The 18,313-nt window shown below is 45.3% G+C and overlaps 1 protein-coding gene across 1 annotated transcript in view; it reads right to left on the reverse strand.

Annotated features, from left to right (window-relative positions):
- tgfbr3 (transforming growth factor, beta receptor III) overlaps positions 1 to 18,313 on the reverse strand; it is a 73,170-nt gene that overhangs the window by 14,032 nt on the left and 40,825 nt on the right. The window contains exons 5-14 of the mRNA XM_056414482.1: positions 14,513 to 14,696; positions 11,711 to 11,873; positions 11,134 to 11,281; positions 9,163 to 9,352; positions 8,673 to 8,956; positions 6,144 to 6,299; positions 3,316 to 3,465; positions 2,610 to 2,795; positions 1,004 to 1,297; positions 296 to 416 (exon numbers count right to left, since the gene is read on the reverse strand). Of these exons, the coding sequence (XP_056270457.1) occupies positions 296 to 416; positions 1,004 to 1,297; positions 2,610 to 2,795; positions 3,316 to 3,465; positions 6,144 to 6,299; positions 8,673 to 8,956; positions 9,163 to 9,352; positions 11,134 to 11,281; positions 11,711 to 11,873; positions 14,513 to 14,696 (1,876 nt within the window). The remainder of the gene's footprint in view (positions 1 to 295; positions 417 to 1,003; positions 1,298 to 2,609; positions 2,796 to 3,315; positions 3,466 to 6,143; positions 6,300 to 8,672; positions 8,957 to 9,162; positions 9,353 to 11,133; positions 11,282 to 11,710; positions 11,874 to 14,512; positions 14,697 to 18,313) is intronic.

An 18,313-nucleotide genomic window follows, 5' to 3' on the forward strand; every position in this document is an offset into this window, starting at 1 on the left:
CAATCACACACACTGACGCTAAGGGTGACCAGATGTGGGGAAGTGAAGCAAAGTGTTTTTGTGGTTTATTGGACGAAGCTTTCTCTGGCTGCTTCGCCCTCAGACCTTGAGCCCATTTCCCTTATCACACTTTATACTCATAAATGTAAGTCAGAGATTAATTCATCATTCATAGTGCCGGAGAAAATGTAAGAAAAACGTGGATGATAGTGACAGGAGCTTTTAAAAAACCCACGTGCATGTGGAGCTCGTGGCACGAGATCTCAGGAAGTGTAAACTGTGTTTTTCTGCTGACCTGTTTCCTGATCAGGTCCATCCACCACGACCAGCGGCTTGGTCGTCGTCTTGGAGTTCATCATCATCGCCAGGATGTTGTCCACAGAAAGAGAATCGCACGTCTCACTGGGTTGCAGGCACTGTGTGGACAGAATTGACTTTAACTTAAAACTTACAATGGAGAAATCCCTCCATCCATAACCCCAAAAAAGACACACGTCACTCTGTAAAAAAATATTTTAGACCCTGCGATTTTTACAGAAAAAAAAAATGCGTACACTTAGAAAACCAACAAATGACAAACTCTTGAGCATGATAGGAAATCAGATTATGACAACTAGAACTACAAGTCAGCCGCAACTTTATTTGCTTCCTCTACTTCACATTTTTAGGGGAAAAGATGTAAAAGAAAAGATGGCGGTAAGTGCTCGCAAAAGATTGTAAGCTAGATAGATAACAACACAGTAAGACGAAAAAAGAAAGATGCTTCTGCAGCTGGATACTTGGCAAACGTGACATTGATTCATGTTTCCTGCTTAGCTTCAGGGTGCAGACCGAATACTGAATGAACGGCTCGAGCCAACCGGAGCAAAAGATGGAGCACTGCCTCACCGAGATCTCCCCCAAACGAAAAACACTGCTAATACTCTACGCCGCGGGAAAACCGTGCAATCAAATCAGAGGCCAAAAGACGATGAGTCATTTAGGCGAGGATTGCCGCGCGTACCGTGGGTAGTCTCTGGTTGTTCCGAGGTCTCCTGGAGCACAGAGACATCTCGCAGTGCAGGAAAAGCAGCGACATGTTGAACTTTGAGTCGAAGATGAAGCTGAAGATCTTCTTCTCCGACGGTGCGTGAGGCACCGGGAAGTCCCTCTGAGGGTAGTACTGGACGGAGTAGTCCGTGGGGCACACGGTCTCGATGAGAGTGTAGCCCGAGGCCACGCTGGGGTTGGAGTTGGGGGAAATGAAGCACGATATGAGGGTGAAGCCCAGCTCCGGGTCGGAGGCAGCAGATGTGACCTGAAGGAGAAGAGGAAAACGTTTGTCTTTTTTAAAACGTATTCTTCAGTTACTTATCATGTGTCAGAAGTGAAGTCCACATGCTTTGTGTAACTAAGATGACGGACAGGCGAAATTGAGTGTTAGTGACTTAAGTTGAGCGTGAATGCAATGCTAGGCTGATAAAAAGTACCGCCTATAACCTTCGCATTGAAAATGCGGAAGGTTATGTTTTGATCGCCGTGTATTTATTTATTTATTTGTATGCGTGTTACTCGCATAACTCAAAAAGTATTAAACCGAATCGCATGAAATTTGGTGGGATGATTGGTTATTATTCGGGAAACATTTGATTAGATTTTGGGATCGATCGGGTCAAAGGTCAAGGTCAAGAAAAGGTAAAAATCTTCTTTTTACCATAGCGCGGTCAATTTTTATCCAATTGGCATGCAACTAATGCCAACATGTTCATAATTCAATGCCCAATCTTGTGATATGCGAAGGTATGCGATCTACCGAGTGCCCGTTCTAGTTTATACTGTTCTTATGCTGAATATTTGAAATCCCTAATATAAAAAAAGAAAAAATAACAGAGTAGTAGTGTTTCCTCATATCGTTCCTTTCGCTAATTAATATTTTGTACAGGAACAATAGATCATGTTATATTCTGTAATGATGATGACAAACCCAGTGTACGTCAGCTCTTCGGAGCTTGTTAAGCGTCTTTCTGCTCATTTTTTGGGGGATTTATGGACGCATATTTAATGCCAAGATCGCTCTCATAAACTCGCCAAACAGAACCAAACGGCAGGAGGACGCCGTTAAAAGTGTGAATATTGGGCTATTATTCATCAGGTGCAGATGAAAATGGCTGAAAAATGAATTCGTCGTGTCAGCTTGACACACAGAAAACCCTTTGTGACCAGCTGGCTCAGCGTCCACGCTGTTCGCGAAGCACCTCCCACCGATATTGTCATTAATCATCCTGTCAGATGACCTCAGAGTGCGAGTCTTTGCCATCTCTAACATGAACTTCATAATTGTGTTGCGAAAGTGAAGGATTTTGAGGCAGACCAGACCGGACCCCGAGACAGGAGAGAGGAGGCGATGCAAAGAATATGAAGGACGAGAACATAAAAAAAAAATGTACTATGCGGATGCCACACTGAGAGATCAAAGTGTTTGAAGCCCCAGACAGAAAGCACAGCGTTCTTACGACAGCCTTTCATTTGGGAGCAAAAGCACACACTGCACCAGACAAACAGCGCCTTAATCTGCACAACAAGCGCGGCACGTTCCCCCGGCGCAAAACAATGATGTATAAAAGGCGTACCTCCACGAAGACCTGCTGCTTTTGCGAGACGGTGTAGAAGGCCTGGCGCGAGGGGTTTCTGAACGGCAGCGTGTCGTACATCTCCATGGTGAACGTCGCGTTGCTCGCCGGCGGCCTGCCGGGTCCCGGTACGATCCTGGGAAGCGTCGCCGAGGTTTTCTGGTTCTTTCGGTACGTGCAGTTGAACTAGAAGGAGAACGAGACGACGGGAATATCAGCAGAGTTCTGACACCTGATACCACTGCTAAGCACCTTCGCCCTGTGAGTGTGTGTGCGTGTGTGTGTGTGTGTGTGTGTGTGTGTGTGTGTGTGTGTGTGTGTGTGTGTGTGTGTGTGTGTGCATGTATGTGTGTGTCTCTCAGTGTTTGATCACATTAGGTCGGATCAAAAAATGGGGAAGAAACACAAACTGTATGAACAAGATCAATAAGTGGGAACAATGGTTCAGATGAGACAAAAAGGAAAATACGTTCGTAGAGGGAATACAATGGAGAAACTTCAAAAATGGAAAATGTCAGGTCAAGTCGATAAAACAGACATGGAAAGATGAGGAGATTGCAAGAGGAGTCTTTATGTGCACCAGGGGAAATGGACTTTCTTCCAGCTCTGAATGATTTACATAGTGACGGAGATGATCGTTGGTCTGGACTTGTCAACTCCCCCCCCCCCCCCCCCAAAAAAAAGAGAGAGCCACAATGATTCTCACCACTATGACGGAGTGGCGCTCCGCCGGCTCCGTGAACGTCCTCTCTAACTCCGGCGGGTCTCTCTGGAACAGCACGTCTCCGGGTTCCAGATCCTCGTAATCCAGCGGCCTGCCACTCCCGTCCTTATTCTCCGTGTGACTGATCAGGACCTGTAATCCACAGACGCAGGTTACTCAACAAAAAACCCTTCGCGGCGTCAGCTAGTGAGTAAAAAAGGGAAAAAACGTTCACGAAAATCCTTTCCAGATTTGTATTATTTTATTTAGGGTTAGGATTCGTGTTCCGTAAGCCAAAGACACGGAGATTCAAATCTTGGAGGAGGAGTTGCCAAAAAGGACATTTTGCAACCGAATAGTTGGATTTTAAAATGTGGGAATGTCCCGTGGTTTCAGCAGCGGGACAGTGGGCGAAAACATAAAATGTACTTTTTATTTCTCAGTGGGGAGGAAGAATGTCAAGGGGTCTGACATGAGGGCCGGCGCTTTGAGTTCATTTAGAGTCAATGAGGCGAGAGGGCGATCTCAGTGTGAGAGTGTTTTTCTTGAGCCTGCAACAAATTTGTGAGGTGATGTGCCGTTGGTGCCTCTGTGGAATGAAATCAACGTGTCACAGGACAGCAGAAACAACAGGCCAATGATCTGTGTTGGGTCCCAGACAATGACCCATTTGTATCTCTTTTGACTCGAGGTCAGAGGTTATCCCTGCATTCAAGTGCAAACACAAAAGACGACCTTGGACCCGTGCCCGGGTTCTCAAATCGGCATCGGACAGCAGATTTCCCTCACACAAAAGATCTCGACAAGGTCGCAGAGGAAGTGATTCATCGTCGCTTGTCGGAACAAACACATCTGAATGAATGCATTCCACAATAATGAAGACGACTCGGCATGTCGGACGCGAACGCTGAATCCCACGCTGTTCACCGGCGCTTTCAACTTGACATATTTCTTTGCAGTCTCCATTCATCCAGAAAAAGAAAAAAGACAAAGAAAACAATTTGTGGGAAAAGCGCTTCAGCGTCGAGCCTCTGAGTGGGCTCGACAACTTCTAGCTGCCGTCGCTCGGAAAACATGACGTCAACTTCCGCGATGCTCGGCTGACTGGAGGATGTCACATGATCAACAAGCCCAGGACGCCTCGGTTATGTACCATGAGCGATTAAAGCTGTGCTGACTAGCTTCCACTCAACTATGGAGGACTCAAAATGACTTAAGTATAAATAAATAAATAAATGCATGAATAAATATAGGAATAAATAAATAAATGCTTAAATAAATTTATAAATAAATGCTTTAAAAAATGTATAAATAAATGTATAAATAAATAAATAAATGAAGAAATACGTGTGGACACATAAATAGAGAAATAAATAAATGAAGAAATACAGAAATGTAGAAATATATTTATTTAATGATGTCCTGTTGATTTATAACTTATATGTATTCATTCCTGTATTTATTTATTTATTTATACATTTATTTAAGCATTTATTTATTTATTTATACATTTATTTAAGCATTTATTTATTGATTCCTATATTTATTCATGCATTTATTTATTTATTTATACTTAAGTCATTTTGAGTCCTCCATACTCAACAAGGGTTTCCACCAAGACGAGCAAAGCAATGGCTGACATCGTTGGTCGACCGCCCACGTTGGAATCGAGGCGATGATATTTCACGGCATGCATCAAAGTATTGACGTTGTCAGTTGGAGCCAGAAACTCACTTCCCCCTTGAGAGGAGCAGCGCTAACGTAGAGGGCGCTGTCACCGCGGAACAATGTGCGACGCCTCTTTGTATCTATTTTGTATGTATTTATTTTCCTGTACTGTAGGTGGGTGTAGCTGTGGGTGGGGTGGGTTTGTTATCTGTTTGTTTATGTCAACAAAGAGATGAAAAACAATGTAAATATCAGTTAAAGTGCACGTTTACTGTGTTATCTACCTGTCAATAATTTAAAAAAGAAAAATGTATGAAGCCGAATCATTTCTTTTTTTCAGTAATTACAATTTCAACGAACTAAGTACACAAAGCAAATACCATGGATGCGGATCGCTTTGCTACGGATAAGGGTGAGGACGAGTGTTGGGTCTGTCTGTTTCAGTTGGAAACACTTTATTGTGTTTCAAAAGGACAAAAGGACGATCAGAAGGACGGAGAGACTGATGGAGAGACAGACGGAAGGACGGAGGGAAAATCGGAGGGAAAATCGGACGGAAAGACGGACGGAAGATCGGAAGGACAGACGTAAGGACGGACGGAAGATCGGACGGAAGGACAGACGGAAGCACGGACGGAAGATCGGAAGTTCGGAAGGACAGACGGAAGGACGGACGAAAGATCGGACGGAAGAACGGACAGAGAGACAGACGGAAGGACGGAGGGATGGAAAGATGGACGGACGGAAGATCGGACGGAAGGACAGACGGAAGGACCGACGGAAGATCGGAAGGACAGATGGAAGGACGGACAGAAGATCGGAAGGACGGACAGAAGGACGGACGGAAGTTCGGAAGGACAGACGGAAGGACGGACGAAAGATCGGACAGAAGAACGGACAGAGAGACAGACGGAAGGACGGAGGGATGGAAAGATGGACGGACAGAAGATCGGACGGAAGGACAGACGGAAGATCGGACCGAGGGACAGACGGATGGACAGACGGATGGACAGACAGACGGAAGGACAGATGGACGGAGGGACAGACGGACCGTCTTCGTATCTCTATTATAAACTCCGGGTCCCGTCACATGGTTCAGTTGAAGCAGCTTTGTTTGCATGACGTGTGTGAGAGTGAACACGTAATGATGGTGCTGGACTCACAGAGTTGATGTGGAGGGCCATCGGGCTCCCCTGCATGGGAAACACGGTGGTCAGACAGCCGGTCAGAGGAGTCTCCAGCGTGTAGTGGGTGGCATTCACTTTTGCTTTGCAAGCCGGGTCTTGAAGAGTGAGGTTGGCATGAGCGAAGCCGTTCGCCTGAGGAAACGTCAAAACACAAATGGAAACATTGGATCAACATCAAAAAAGGCAAGCTTTCCCTTGACTATTAACCCATTTTCAGAATAAAAAGATATTAAAAAAAGCAAAGTGGTGTGAGATTTTTGAGTTCCCAGGAATAAACAAATCCCACAAGGTGGTCGAGCTCCAGCTCCAGCTTCTCCTAATTACAGTCCACGCCAGTTTCCAGTCTGTGATGTGGGCCAGCCCCGCGCTCAGACGCCAAATGCCGGGGCAACGCTGTGCTTCTTGCTTCAATGTCGGCTTTTGTTTTAACGGGGAGGCTGGCATTTCAATAAAAAGTTATAGATTAATGACAACATTTCTCATTGCACCGCATTTCTTTTTTATTTTACTTGTGTACTTTAATCCGTTTATCGGCAGCCAATTCCGATCTCTGCAGCGGAAGGGCCTCATATAAATCGACAAGTGACCTTTAGATGTGTTACCACACTGAGGATTGTGGTGTAATAAAGTACCAGCTTTAGATGATTTTCACATAAAAAAGAAAAAAACAACAGCATGGAGGTTTATGTTGGCATTTTTTTCATCACAGTGCAGAGGAGATTCATTCTGGCTCCTAATTGGTCCTGACACATTCTCTTTGGTGTCCTCCATGTTTTGTTGTTTTCTGTTTGTCTCGTCACAATTTGTCACATTAAGACTGCGTCGCATGGGGAGAAAATGTAAAAAATAATAAAGAAAAAATACTCAGAGGCTAATGCGACTGATCGGACCCTGAAAAGAATTCATATATATATGTATATATATATATATATACATATATATAAGAATATATATATATATATATATACATATACATATATATGAATATATGTATATATATATATACATATATGAATTAGGGCTGTGAAACGATTAACATTTTTAATCGGGTTAATCACAGGTTTTTGTGGATTAATCATGATTAATCACATATTACCGATATTCTCGGTATATTTTGTGAGAACATAGAGATTTATGACAAAAGACGGATATATACATTTATACATTCTTCTATACAATGGTGCTGCAACTCAGCAGTTATTTAGCAGTTTTCTTCCATATGGAACATTAATACATCTTCATCCTAAACAGAATGTTTAACCCTCCTGTTCCCTTTCGGGTCAATTTGACCCCATTCAATGTTTAATGTCGGTGTTCTTTGGGGTCAATTTGACCCCAGGCTGTTTTTCACTGTGTCAAACATATCAGAAATATCAACTTTTTATTTATTTAAAGGGCTATTTAGGTAGTCAACAAACAAACATAAAGTACCTCACACTTAAACTTGGGAAACAATATTAATTCTAATAATTTTCTGGAGGTTTTAATTGCTGGGGTCAAATTGACCCCGAGGGTAAAATATGTTAGTAAATGTAAAGGTAACAGGAGGGTTAAACAGAGCATTTTCTCTTGTTTGTCAACCATTAACTCCACCATGATACAATCTAAAGGTGGACAGATTGACAAGTGACGTTTTTTTTACTCGGTCCCGATGCGCGCGCACGGAGCTCTGTGGCGCGCCAGACGGAGATCGATAAGTGTTAACGCAATGCGTAGAGACAGAGATGACATGCTGCTGTGGAGATACGATCAACAACAGACGTTTAGTTTAATAAAAGAACAAAGACGTGCTATAGAGAACATGTCAGGGGCGGGCCAATCTCTTTAATGTCATGCGATCTACCGACACTACGCCGCGATCGACTGGCAGGTCGCGATCGACGTGTTGAGACCCCTGATCTACAGGAAGTAAAAGTCGTAACAAGGTTTCCGGAGGTGAACCTGCGGAAGGATCATTACCGATGAACAGACCGTCTGCATGAGAGCGGACAGAGTTCAGATTGAAGTGGTGTATTGGAAGCTCATTTTGCAAGTGACTTTTTTTTCGTCCCAACGACCAACAACAGACGGATTGGAAGCTCATTCTGCGCATGCGTTAAATGCGAAAAAAAAAAAAAACTAGTTAAACCTGTAATTGGATTAACTGAGTTAACGCGTTATTTTTCACAGCACTAATATGAATATGTATAATTTTATAATATATATAATTTTGCTCAATTGATTAGCTGAATGACAGAAAACTTATTTATCTATTACGATTGCTATTATTTAAAATAAGAAAAACACAATTCCCTGGTTAGAGCTACAGTATGGCCTAATCTTCTTACTAAAATGAATAAATGAATATTTTTTGTGGTAAATAGTTGTAAAAAGTTTTTAAAATGTTATATGGTATTTATAGATAAGATGTCTGTTTCTAGTTTGGGTGTTTTCGGTGTTATGTGTGTTAAAGTTGTCTTATTATAATATGTTTGCAGGCAAAAAAATATCCCGCTGCACACTCACTTGCAGGGTTTCTTTATCGATGCTGACCACCATCCTCGTGTCCTCGCACTGCACGCTGAGGCCCACGCTCAGAGCGCCCTGGTGCTCCTCGGGCTCCCCGTGCTCCCAGGGCCGGTCGTCGAGGGGGGAGAAGGGCAGGGAGAGGAAGGGCAGGCCGGCGGGCGGGGGGAAGGGAAAGGGCAGAGCGGAGCGGCGGGCCGCGGCCCCGGCTCTCGCGTGGGGACCGGGGTCGCGCAGGATGAAGAGCTCTGGAGGCAGGATGCCCCTCATAGGATCCACCACATCTGGAAGTCATACATTGTTATGGCTGGGAAATCACACTGGACCACGACTAGAAAACCCTCTCACAATTTCACACAGAGTTTCTCTATAATGACTGTAAAATGTGCAAATGTGCGCGTTACAATAAATTAGCAGCAGCTGCTAAAAGCCCAGCTATAATTTACCTGCACACACTATTTATATTTCTGGGGATGTTTCTCCAGTTTACCTGGCTCTCTGAGGCGGATGTTGAAGTGGTTAGCCACGGGAGTGCTGGTGTAAGACGTGACTGGACCGTAGCCGTGGTCCCCTGCCCACTTGATCAAGGCCTGTGGCCCCGATGGCAGGCGCTGCTTGGGGGATTTGGACACGTGCATCAGTCTCTCCGTGTTCATGCTGACACTCACGGTATCCGAGGCCTGTGGAGAAGAAAGCAGAGTCGGGATTTAGCTCGTCTTATCGAAAAAAACACGATATATTTACGACAGATCCTTTTTGAGATCTTCGGGAACAAAAGACATGATTCACTGCTCCGCAGGTATCCGACTTTCAAGTAGAGTCCTGCTCTCATTCCGCGCCAAGTGTGAATCATGTGTTTGAGGCGATGGGCGTGTCGGCTTGCTCCTAAAAGTCGGGTCTTGCCCCCGCTACTCAACATGCAGCGCTGATTCATTCGCACAGCCATTTCCCACACATTCACTGCTCTTGAGCAACGGCGACGAGAAGCAGATCTCTGACCGAAGTGAGGCGTCGTTATTTACGAGGCTATCGTATCACAGAAATTGTTGTCACTCTTCCAAAACACTGGTTGCGCAAGCCCAGCATCCCCCTTGTCATCGCTGTCAAATAGAGAGTCTTGAATGTCAGCTTTTTGGGAACAAAACCTGAGACTGACCATCTGCCTGTGGTTGTTGTTGTTGTTGTTGATAACGTGCGGGGGCAACAAACAAACCCTTCAAACACACACTTATGAACTTTGGTAACTTGTAAACATGTTTTCAAAACACTTCTGAGCTTCAGAGATACAAGGAAACAAAAAAATGGTGCTGGGAATCCGCAGCTCACCAAATTCAGAAGGATTCCACCTCGGTGGATTACGAATGTCTGAATAAAGTTTTATCCCGATAGTACATCTGGTCGTGGAGTTATCTTGTCAAAAATGATCTACATTCATGACACAAACATTGTTGTACAGGGGTAAAAGTGTCAAGTGGGTGTGACAACACACAAATCGGTTGGGAACCTTCAAATATTCAGCATAAGAACAGTATAAACTAGAACGGGCACTCGGTAGAGCGCATACCTTCGCATATCACAAGATTGGGCATTGAATTATGAACATTTTGGCATTAGTTGCATGCCAATTGGATACAAATTGACCGTGCTATGGTAAAAAGAAGATGTTGACCTTTTCATGACCTTGACATTGACATTTGACCCGATCGATCCCAAAATCTAATCAAATGGTCCCCGGATAATAACCAATCATCCCACCAAATTTCATGCGACTCATACTTTTTGACTTATGCGAATAACACGCACGCATACAAATACACGGCGATCAAAGCATAACCTTCCGCATTTTCAATGCGAAGGTAAAAATACCAAAAGTCTCTGGCAGAATGAAATATTTTGATAAATGCACGACATTAGCCGTCTGCTTCGGTGTTAATGCACTCTCAGAAAGCCAAGGTTTAAAATTCCATCCCTGGAGCGATTTACAGTTTGTGTTTGGACGACTGCCAATTCCCCATAGACATGATCTACAGTTGTGTACATAGGTGTCATATTATTATAGTTCCTAAAGGGCCCTGGGAGACTTAAACAGCACTAATGAAGATTTAATATCAATACTTATCCTCAGCTTTCATAAGTATAAAACCAGATTTCTAAGGGCATTGTGACGTATCGCAGTGGATAGCCAGTGTTGGTGTTGTTGTGCGTGGCGAGGAGCTCCTGACGGGGGGAGCGGCTCCCTGTGCAGTTAAAGTGCAGCAGTGGTCTCGGCTCTGATCACATGTGTGACACTCCCACCTCGCCCCTGGCTCTCGAAATGTGCCGACGATGCCTGGAGCTGCCGCCGTGAGGTGTCACAGTTTCTTTCTGACATGACACGCACGCTTAAATCTGAGCCGTGCGGATGTTCCTGGACATTTGTGTGTGTGTGTGTGTGTGTGTGTGTGTAGTGCTGCTCGCTTACCACCACTTCCAGCTTTCCGATCACGCCGTGGGCCTTGATGACCCAGTTGACAGACTTGGTGCACTTGAGCAGCAAGGCGACGTCGCGATGCAGCGGCCCGTCGTCCTCCAGAGGTCGCAGGTCCACGATGACGTCCACCTGGAAAGCACTGCAGGGAGGGAAAGAAGGGGGGGGGGGGGGGGAATGAAATTTTTGGACTGCGAGGTCTACGCAGTTATCACGCCTCTTGTGTCTGTCTGGCCAACTAATTAAAAAAATTATAAAAAATGGTCGCATTCCCAGATTTAAAACAAATAAAATGCAGACCGAGACAGGATAGACACTGGACATGTTCCCAGATCTGCTCTCTATTGGGAGAACTAAAGAATCACTCCACTGGGGGAGTGAGCAGATAATCTGGCAAACATGGAGTTCGAGACCCAGTTTTGGAATATCCTTCTCCACCCCCCACCCCCAACCACCCCCCTTGATGCGAGTTACCATCCAAAACAAATTCCTCAAGAGATCTCGAGTGAGAGCGTCTTGACCTTCGACAAATAAACCACGACGACATGTTTTCTCGGCTCGGGCTGCTCACCTGCTGGAGTTTGGGGCTTGGAGCTCAACGATGTGGACCTCTTGGTCTTTGTCGGGCCCGGAGAGGACGCAACCCGTTGATGCCTGTGGCTCCACGTAGCCGCCCAGGTAGTTCAGAGACAGGAACTTGGTATCAATCTTGCAGGTGCCAGAAAACAGCGGATCTGAGAGAGGAGAGATTGTTTGTGTTACCGGTCGGGGGTTCCGTGGGGCTATTTTTGACCTCCCATAAAGAGAAACACAGCCTTTTTTTTTTTTTGCCTCCTGTGCCGGTGGGGGGGGGGGTCAGAGTACAGAATTCCGCCACAATACCAGGACAATAATATGCGTAAGCACATTTAATTTGTCTCCACTTTTCACTTTTTTTGGGGTTTAACCGCTTAGACTTAACCCCCCCCCCCCCCCCCCATCTCAGCGCACACAAGACAGCTGCTTCCTTATTTGGCAAACAGAGCCTCGGACAAAGTGTAAACTGAAAGTTGGCTCCTTTCCTATCCGGAGCCCTAGTGGCTCTCGAAAGGAGCCGAGAGGGGGAGACCTAGAGCGCCGGCCTGGTTGGGGAAGCAGAGTGAGGGTCCGTCCGTCTTCGCGACACGCGGCCGGACGACGTGGAGGAGTGGAAAACTAACGGAGTAAACACTGCGGCACTCTAGGTTGTGTGTTTTTGTTGTTGTTGCCAAACCGCAGCCCCTCTAATGACACCGACCGAGCGCCCGCAGGCTGAGCAACAGCCCTGTGCTCCACGGCAACCGACAAACACAAGAGGCGGAACTTATCAGCGGCAGCGGTGGGAGCCACGCTATTTCCCTCCAGACGCGGAGCCTCGTTCCATTTCCCACGTGGCGGAGGACGCTCATAAAAAGTCAAGATGTCTCCCGTCTGAGAGCTGATGCGATGCGAAAGTTGGACGTGCCGTCCGTTCTCCGGGCCTGCCAGCGGAGAGACACGCCGACGTGAGGACATCAATCACGAGCCTACGTTGAGAAGCTGGCGGTTGTCCTCCCTCCTCTTCTTCCTCACCTGACTTATTGGGTAAATGTGATAGCAATGATCTATCACCTGCTCATCTCTGCAGAATAACACTTGGAAAAAGAGACTCAGACGTTTCCAATCAGTCTGTCTGAGAGCAAATGAACACTCCAAAGTCCTAAACAGCATCCTAAATATGCTACTCTTTCTTCTGCATCTGTATTTGTGGCCACATTTTCACGTTACCTCACATACATACACACAAATTCTGTACAAAGCTAAATGTAATTTACTTCCTGGCAATATTCAAAAGATTTTTAGAGATAGAGAAGGAGAGTATGATTTAAGAGGGAGATGGAATTTCAAACAGCCAATTGTTCATACGACTCTAAAAAGCATGTGCACATCTGTCTGTGGGGTGAAACAGTGGAATATTTTAACTGATGACATCAAAGAAAGTAAAAAATGTGGTGATATTCAAGAAAAAATTTAAAGACATGACTCTGGAGAAGTACAGGCGGATCAGCATTGATGAAGCATCATAAGTAACGGTTAATGGGGACAAGTTTTTTGTTTTATTTATTGTTTTATGTAAATATGTGTGTGTATTTATGTGTGTGTATGTGTGTGTATTTATGTATGTGTGTGTGTATATGTATATATGTGTGTGTGAATATGTATGTATGTGTATATATATGTATATGTATGTACATGTGTATATGTATATATGTTTATGTATATATATAGGGATATGTATATGGTTCTCTGAAATAAGTTTTTTCGTGAAATCATAGGTTAGGGCACTTATAAGCTTGATAGCTTCAGCTTTGACCCTTTCGGTGAGCCACTTTCTTCTTTTGCTGAATTTTGATTTTTGTATATTTTGCTGATCAAATAAACTAAACTAAACTAAACTAGCATGACAACCTTGTGGTGTTCTGCCTCCTCCAACCAGTCATGCAGGCAGACTGACCAAGTTGTCATCACCTGATCATTTATTATCCTATTAGACATTTATGAGAAATTGTTGTAATTATCATATACATTCTTGGGGGGACGGGCAAACACATGTTTTGTGAGATCCCAGTGACCTTTGACCACCGAGTCCATGAGCCCCAAGTGAAGAAAATGTTTTGACATTCCTGGCACATCGCCTTCACGGTGATAGACAACCCCCGAAAACATATTGTCCTCTATTATGTACAAGACCCCCTTTGGAGTTTTTCCACGGGAGAATTGTTTTTTTATAAGCAGGTCCCTGCTTTGTTTTGGATCATGCATGCAACAAAAAGACGTGCACGCACAAGCAACATGCACATTAAGTGAGGCGGTGCTTAAAGGCTTAAATGTAATAAGTGTGAATTATGGATACATGTTGTTATTTTAAACTCTTTCAAAACTTTTTGTTATGTAGCGATGATGCTCCGATACCAGAACATCACCCCTACAGAAACCTGCGGTGTAACTATTACATTACATTACATGTCATTTAGCAGACGCTTTTATCCAAAGCGACTTACAATAAGTGCATCAACCTAGAGTACAAACTAAGAACAACAAGAATACAGAAAGTAACATTTCCTCAACATAGTCGAACTACAAAAGTACCATAATAATTTAATTTAATTTAAGTGCCACTGAAGTGCTAATCTGTGTTTTAATCCAGATGTAGTCGGAAAAGATGTGTTTTGAGTTTCCGGCGGAAGCTGTAGAGACTTTCTGCTGTCCTGATGTCAGCGGGGAGCTCGTTCCACCAATGAGGAGCCAGGACAGCAAACAGTCTGGATTTCGTCTGGATGTTATATGTTGGAAATTTTGGGAATCTAGCACGCACCTTCTCCGACTTTGATGTAGATGTCTCGAGTGATCCTGAGCTCAGAGAACGAGGTGACGGCCCTGTACTTCCTCTGGGCCCAGTTGAGGAGGTGCTCGTTGCCGTGGGGAAGGGTCTCCTTCTGGATCTGGCAGGAGAGGGAGAAGTTTCCCGGCTGGAAGTGGACCTCCGAGCCCTCGGATACCTTGGGGGAGGGAAAGAGGACAAGAAGAGCTCAGTGCAACGTGATAGTAAATGATAACTGCATGGGTTTTTTATTATATTAAGCATCTATTTCAAGTTGATTCATGTACTAAAATATACCGTGTTTCACTTCACGGTTTAACATTTCATGATTACAGCCGACGGTGAGCTCTGTGTAGAGAAGGATATGCACATGGAAGTCAACCGAAGAAGAGGACGAAAGCTGCGGGGCTCAGTTTTTCCCAAATTAAACGTGCTCTCTAAACATCGGTGAGAGCCCTCCTTCACACTCCATCCCGAACCGTTATTTCAAAGCGTCTTACGAAATGCGTATTTGTACACGTGTTCCTCCGCACAATACGTCGTCTGGTTTCCTGTGTTTGCACCGCGCGCTGCATCAGAATGGCCACAGGGGTGGAAGACACAAATATGTGACGCAGGCAGGCAGACTGACAGACAGGTGGGCGGGGCCACACTCTCATAACAGGTCAAATGGAAAACTAAAATTAGGGGGGGGGGGCTGTCCCAAGCCTTATTGAGGCGGCACCACGCCCGGCTCACACGCTTCATTTCAGATGGGATAAATATCCACGAAAAACTCAAGCAGGCGACTTCTTTGTGACGATGTTATGAAGCCGTCCCAGTCCCGACATTTCTACCGGACAGAATAACATCCCTTTGGGTGCTGTTGAGGTTTCTTTCAGACATGACTTGTTCATGTCTCCCTCACGCGCAACATCTGTCTGACCTCTGGGCGCTCCCCACTCGGTGTTCCTGGCATCGTCATCAGACTGAATGCTTGGGCCGAGGAAGGACACGGACTCTGGAGAAGAACTCAGGTTGATGGCGAGAAAGATGGCGGGGATGGGGGTGTCCTAATCGTGTGAGGAGGAGGAGGAGGAGGAGGAGGAGGAGGAGGGGGGGCCAGGGGGTTGCTATGTAACCTTGCCAAGCTCAGGAGAAGAGTTTATCAGTTTAATTGCATGAATACTAGTGTAATTAGTTTCAAAGAATTAGAGGGGAAAGCCTCAAAGCCAAATTAGCTCCAGGCCTTGCAGAGCGCTGAAAAACCTCAGGAATTTGAACCAGGGAAGTGAGGGACCGACTGTGGGCTTTAACAAACTCTACCCCCCCCCCCCCCCCGCCCTTTCTCTCTCCGTCTCCCCTCAGTTGACAGACCCAAAATACTTATACATTTTCCTCTGGTGCAGCACTATGATTATTATTTATTTTGTATGTTTCGTAGTTTCCTGGCAACAAAGGAAACGTGAGTTGAGAGGAAGAGTGAGGCCAAGTGCGGAGGAGCCTTTAACCTGCATTCTTTCTAATAGCCAGCAGGCTTATTAGAAAAAAACCTGCTGGCTATTGCAACTCCTCTGGTTGAAATAATAAGAAGTCTGTTTGAATAGAAGTCTCTGAGAATCTGACTCTTCTTCTCTACTTGATTCATTGAAACATTTTGAACATGAGTTTACGGTCTCGGTCGCTAGTTTAAAGGCGGGCTACCTTTTGATTGACAGCCATCGTCCGTTTTCATCTCACAACTTGAACCCCAACTCGAACTCCTCGTATTTGTCATGTACTTGGCAATAAACAGTTTTCTGATTCCGATACTTTTCAGTTCATGAATGTTAACTGTAATATTTTGGGTCCAAATGAGCGAACGGTGGAGTTTAGCTCCTCTTAGTCGCTTCTGGTTGCCAAAGAAAAAAAGATACCGACAGCTAAAAAACCACAATGTCAAACTTTGAGGACCTCAAAACGTCATTTGGACGACTTCCATTTCTTACATAAGAGTATGTGGTGACGCCTGGAGGCACCAAAACTGATCAAATGTGCTGGTCATGACCCCTTTGTGTTTGCGTTCAGCTTCAGGAGAATAAAGCCCCTGAAGTGCTGGAAAAGGATAAAACTATGTATTTCATTAAGAGGAATATATACTGTTAATATAAACCTACAAAAGTGCTTATAATTGACATTATCTGTCACTCTCTAAATACTGTTGCATTCGTTGCTGACGTACACACGTTGAGCCGAAAAAGGTCCAAGAGCCGAGTTCAAGCCCACCGCCAACGAAAGCACAACCTCCCGATGTGAAAATAGAGCTCACGTCTTACGAAGCAATCCGTTAGCGTCACTGCCAGAAAGTGTTTTGAATGTGGATGTTTGTCGGCCTTGTACTGTGTTCTGAAGTTAAGAAATGCAGGAAAGCGGGGATGTAACCTCGACTTAAGAGGAATTCCTCAGACTTGGCAGACAGCGGGAGCCAAACAAAGAATGTCCAGGAAAAGTTGGTTACATACCATCGGGGACCGAGACTCTTTGCTTTCATGTTCGTCTGGATGTTATATGTTGGGAATTTTGGGAATCTAGCACGCACCTTCTCCGACTTTGATGTAGATGTCTCGAGTGATCCTGAGCTCAGAGAACGAGGTGACGGCCCTGTACTTCCTCTGGGCCCAGTTGAGGAGGTGCTCGTTGCCGTGGGGAAGGGTCTCCTTCTGGATCTGGCAGGAGAGGGAGAAGTTTCCGGCTGGAAGTGGACCTCCGAGCCCTCGGATACCTTGGGGAGGAAGAGGACAAGAAGAGCTCAGTGCAACGTGATAGTAAATGATAACTGCATGGGTTTTTTATTATATTAAGCATCTATTTCAAGTTGATTCATGTACTAAAATATACCGTGTTTCACTTCACGGTTTAACATTTCATGATTACAGCCGACGGTGAGCTCTGTGTAGAGAAGGATATGCACATGGAAGTCAACCGAAGAAGAGGGCAAAGCTGCGGGCTCAGTTTTTCCCAAATTAAACGTGCTCTCTAAACATCGGTGAGAGCCCTCCTTCACACTCCATCCCGAATCGTTATTTCAAAGCGTCTTACGAAATGCGTGTTGTACACGTGTTCCTCCGCACAATGTCGTCGTCTGGTTTCCTGTGTTTGCACCGCGCGCTGCATCAGAATGGCCACAGGGGTGGAAGACACAAATATGTGACGCAGGCAGGCAGACTGACAGACAGGTGGGCGGGGCCACACTCTCATAACAGGTCAAATGGAAAACTAAAATTAGGGGGGGGGGGCTGTCCCAAGCCTTATTGAGGCGGCACCACGCCCGGCTCACACGCTTCATTTCAGATGGGATAAATATCCACGAAAAACTCAAGCAGGCGACTTCTTTGTGACGATGTTATGAAGCCGTCCCAGTCCCGACATTTCTACCGGACAGAATAACATCCCTTTGGGTGCTGTTGAGGTTTCTTTCAGACATGACTTGTTCATGTCTCCCTCACGCGCAACATCTGTCTGACCTCTGGGCGCTCCCCACTCGGTGTTCCTGGCATCGTCATCAGACTGAATGCTTGGGCCGAGGAAGGACACGGACTCTGGAGAAGAACTCAGGTTGATGGCGAGAAAGATGGCGGGGATGGGGGTGTCCTAATCGTGTGAGGAGGAGGAGGAGGAGGAGGAGGAGGAGGAGGGGGCCAGGGGGTTGCTATGTAACCTTGCCAAGCTCAGGAGAAGAGTTTATCAGTTTAATTGCATGAATACTAGTGTAATTAGTTTCAAAGAATTAGAGGGGAAAGCCTCAAAGCCAAATTAGCTCCAGGCCTTGCAGAGCGC

This window comes from Pseudoliparis swirei, chromosome 5 (genome assembly GCF_029220125.1).
Source record: "Pseudoliparis swirei isolate HS2019 ecotype Mariana Trench chromosome 5, NWPU_hadal_v1, whole genome shotgun sequence".
Lineage (NCBI taxonomy): Eukaryota > Metazoa > Chordata > Actinopteri > Perciformes > Liparidae > Pseudoliparis > Pseudoliparis swirei.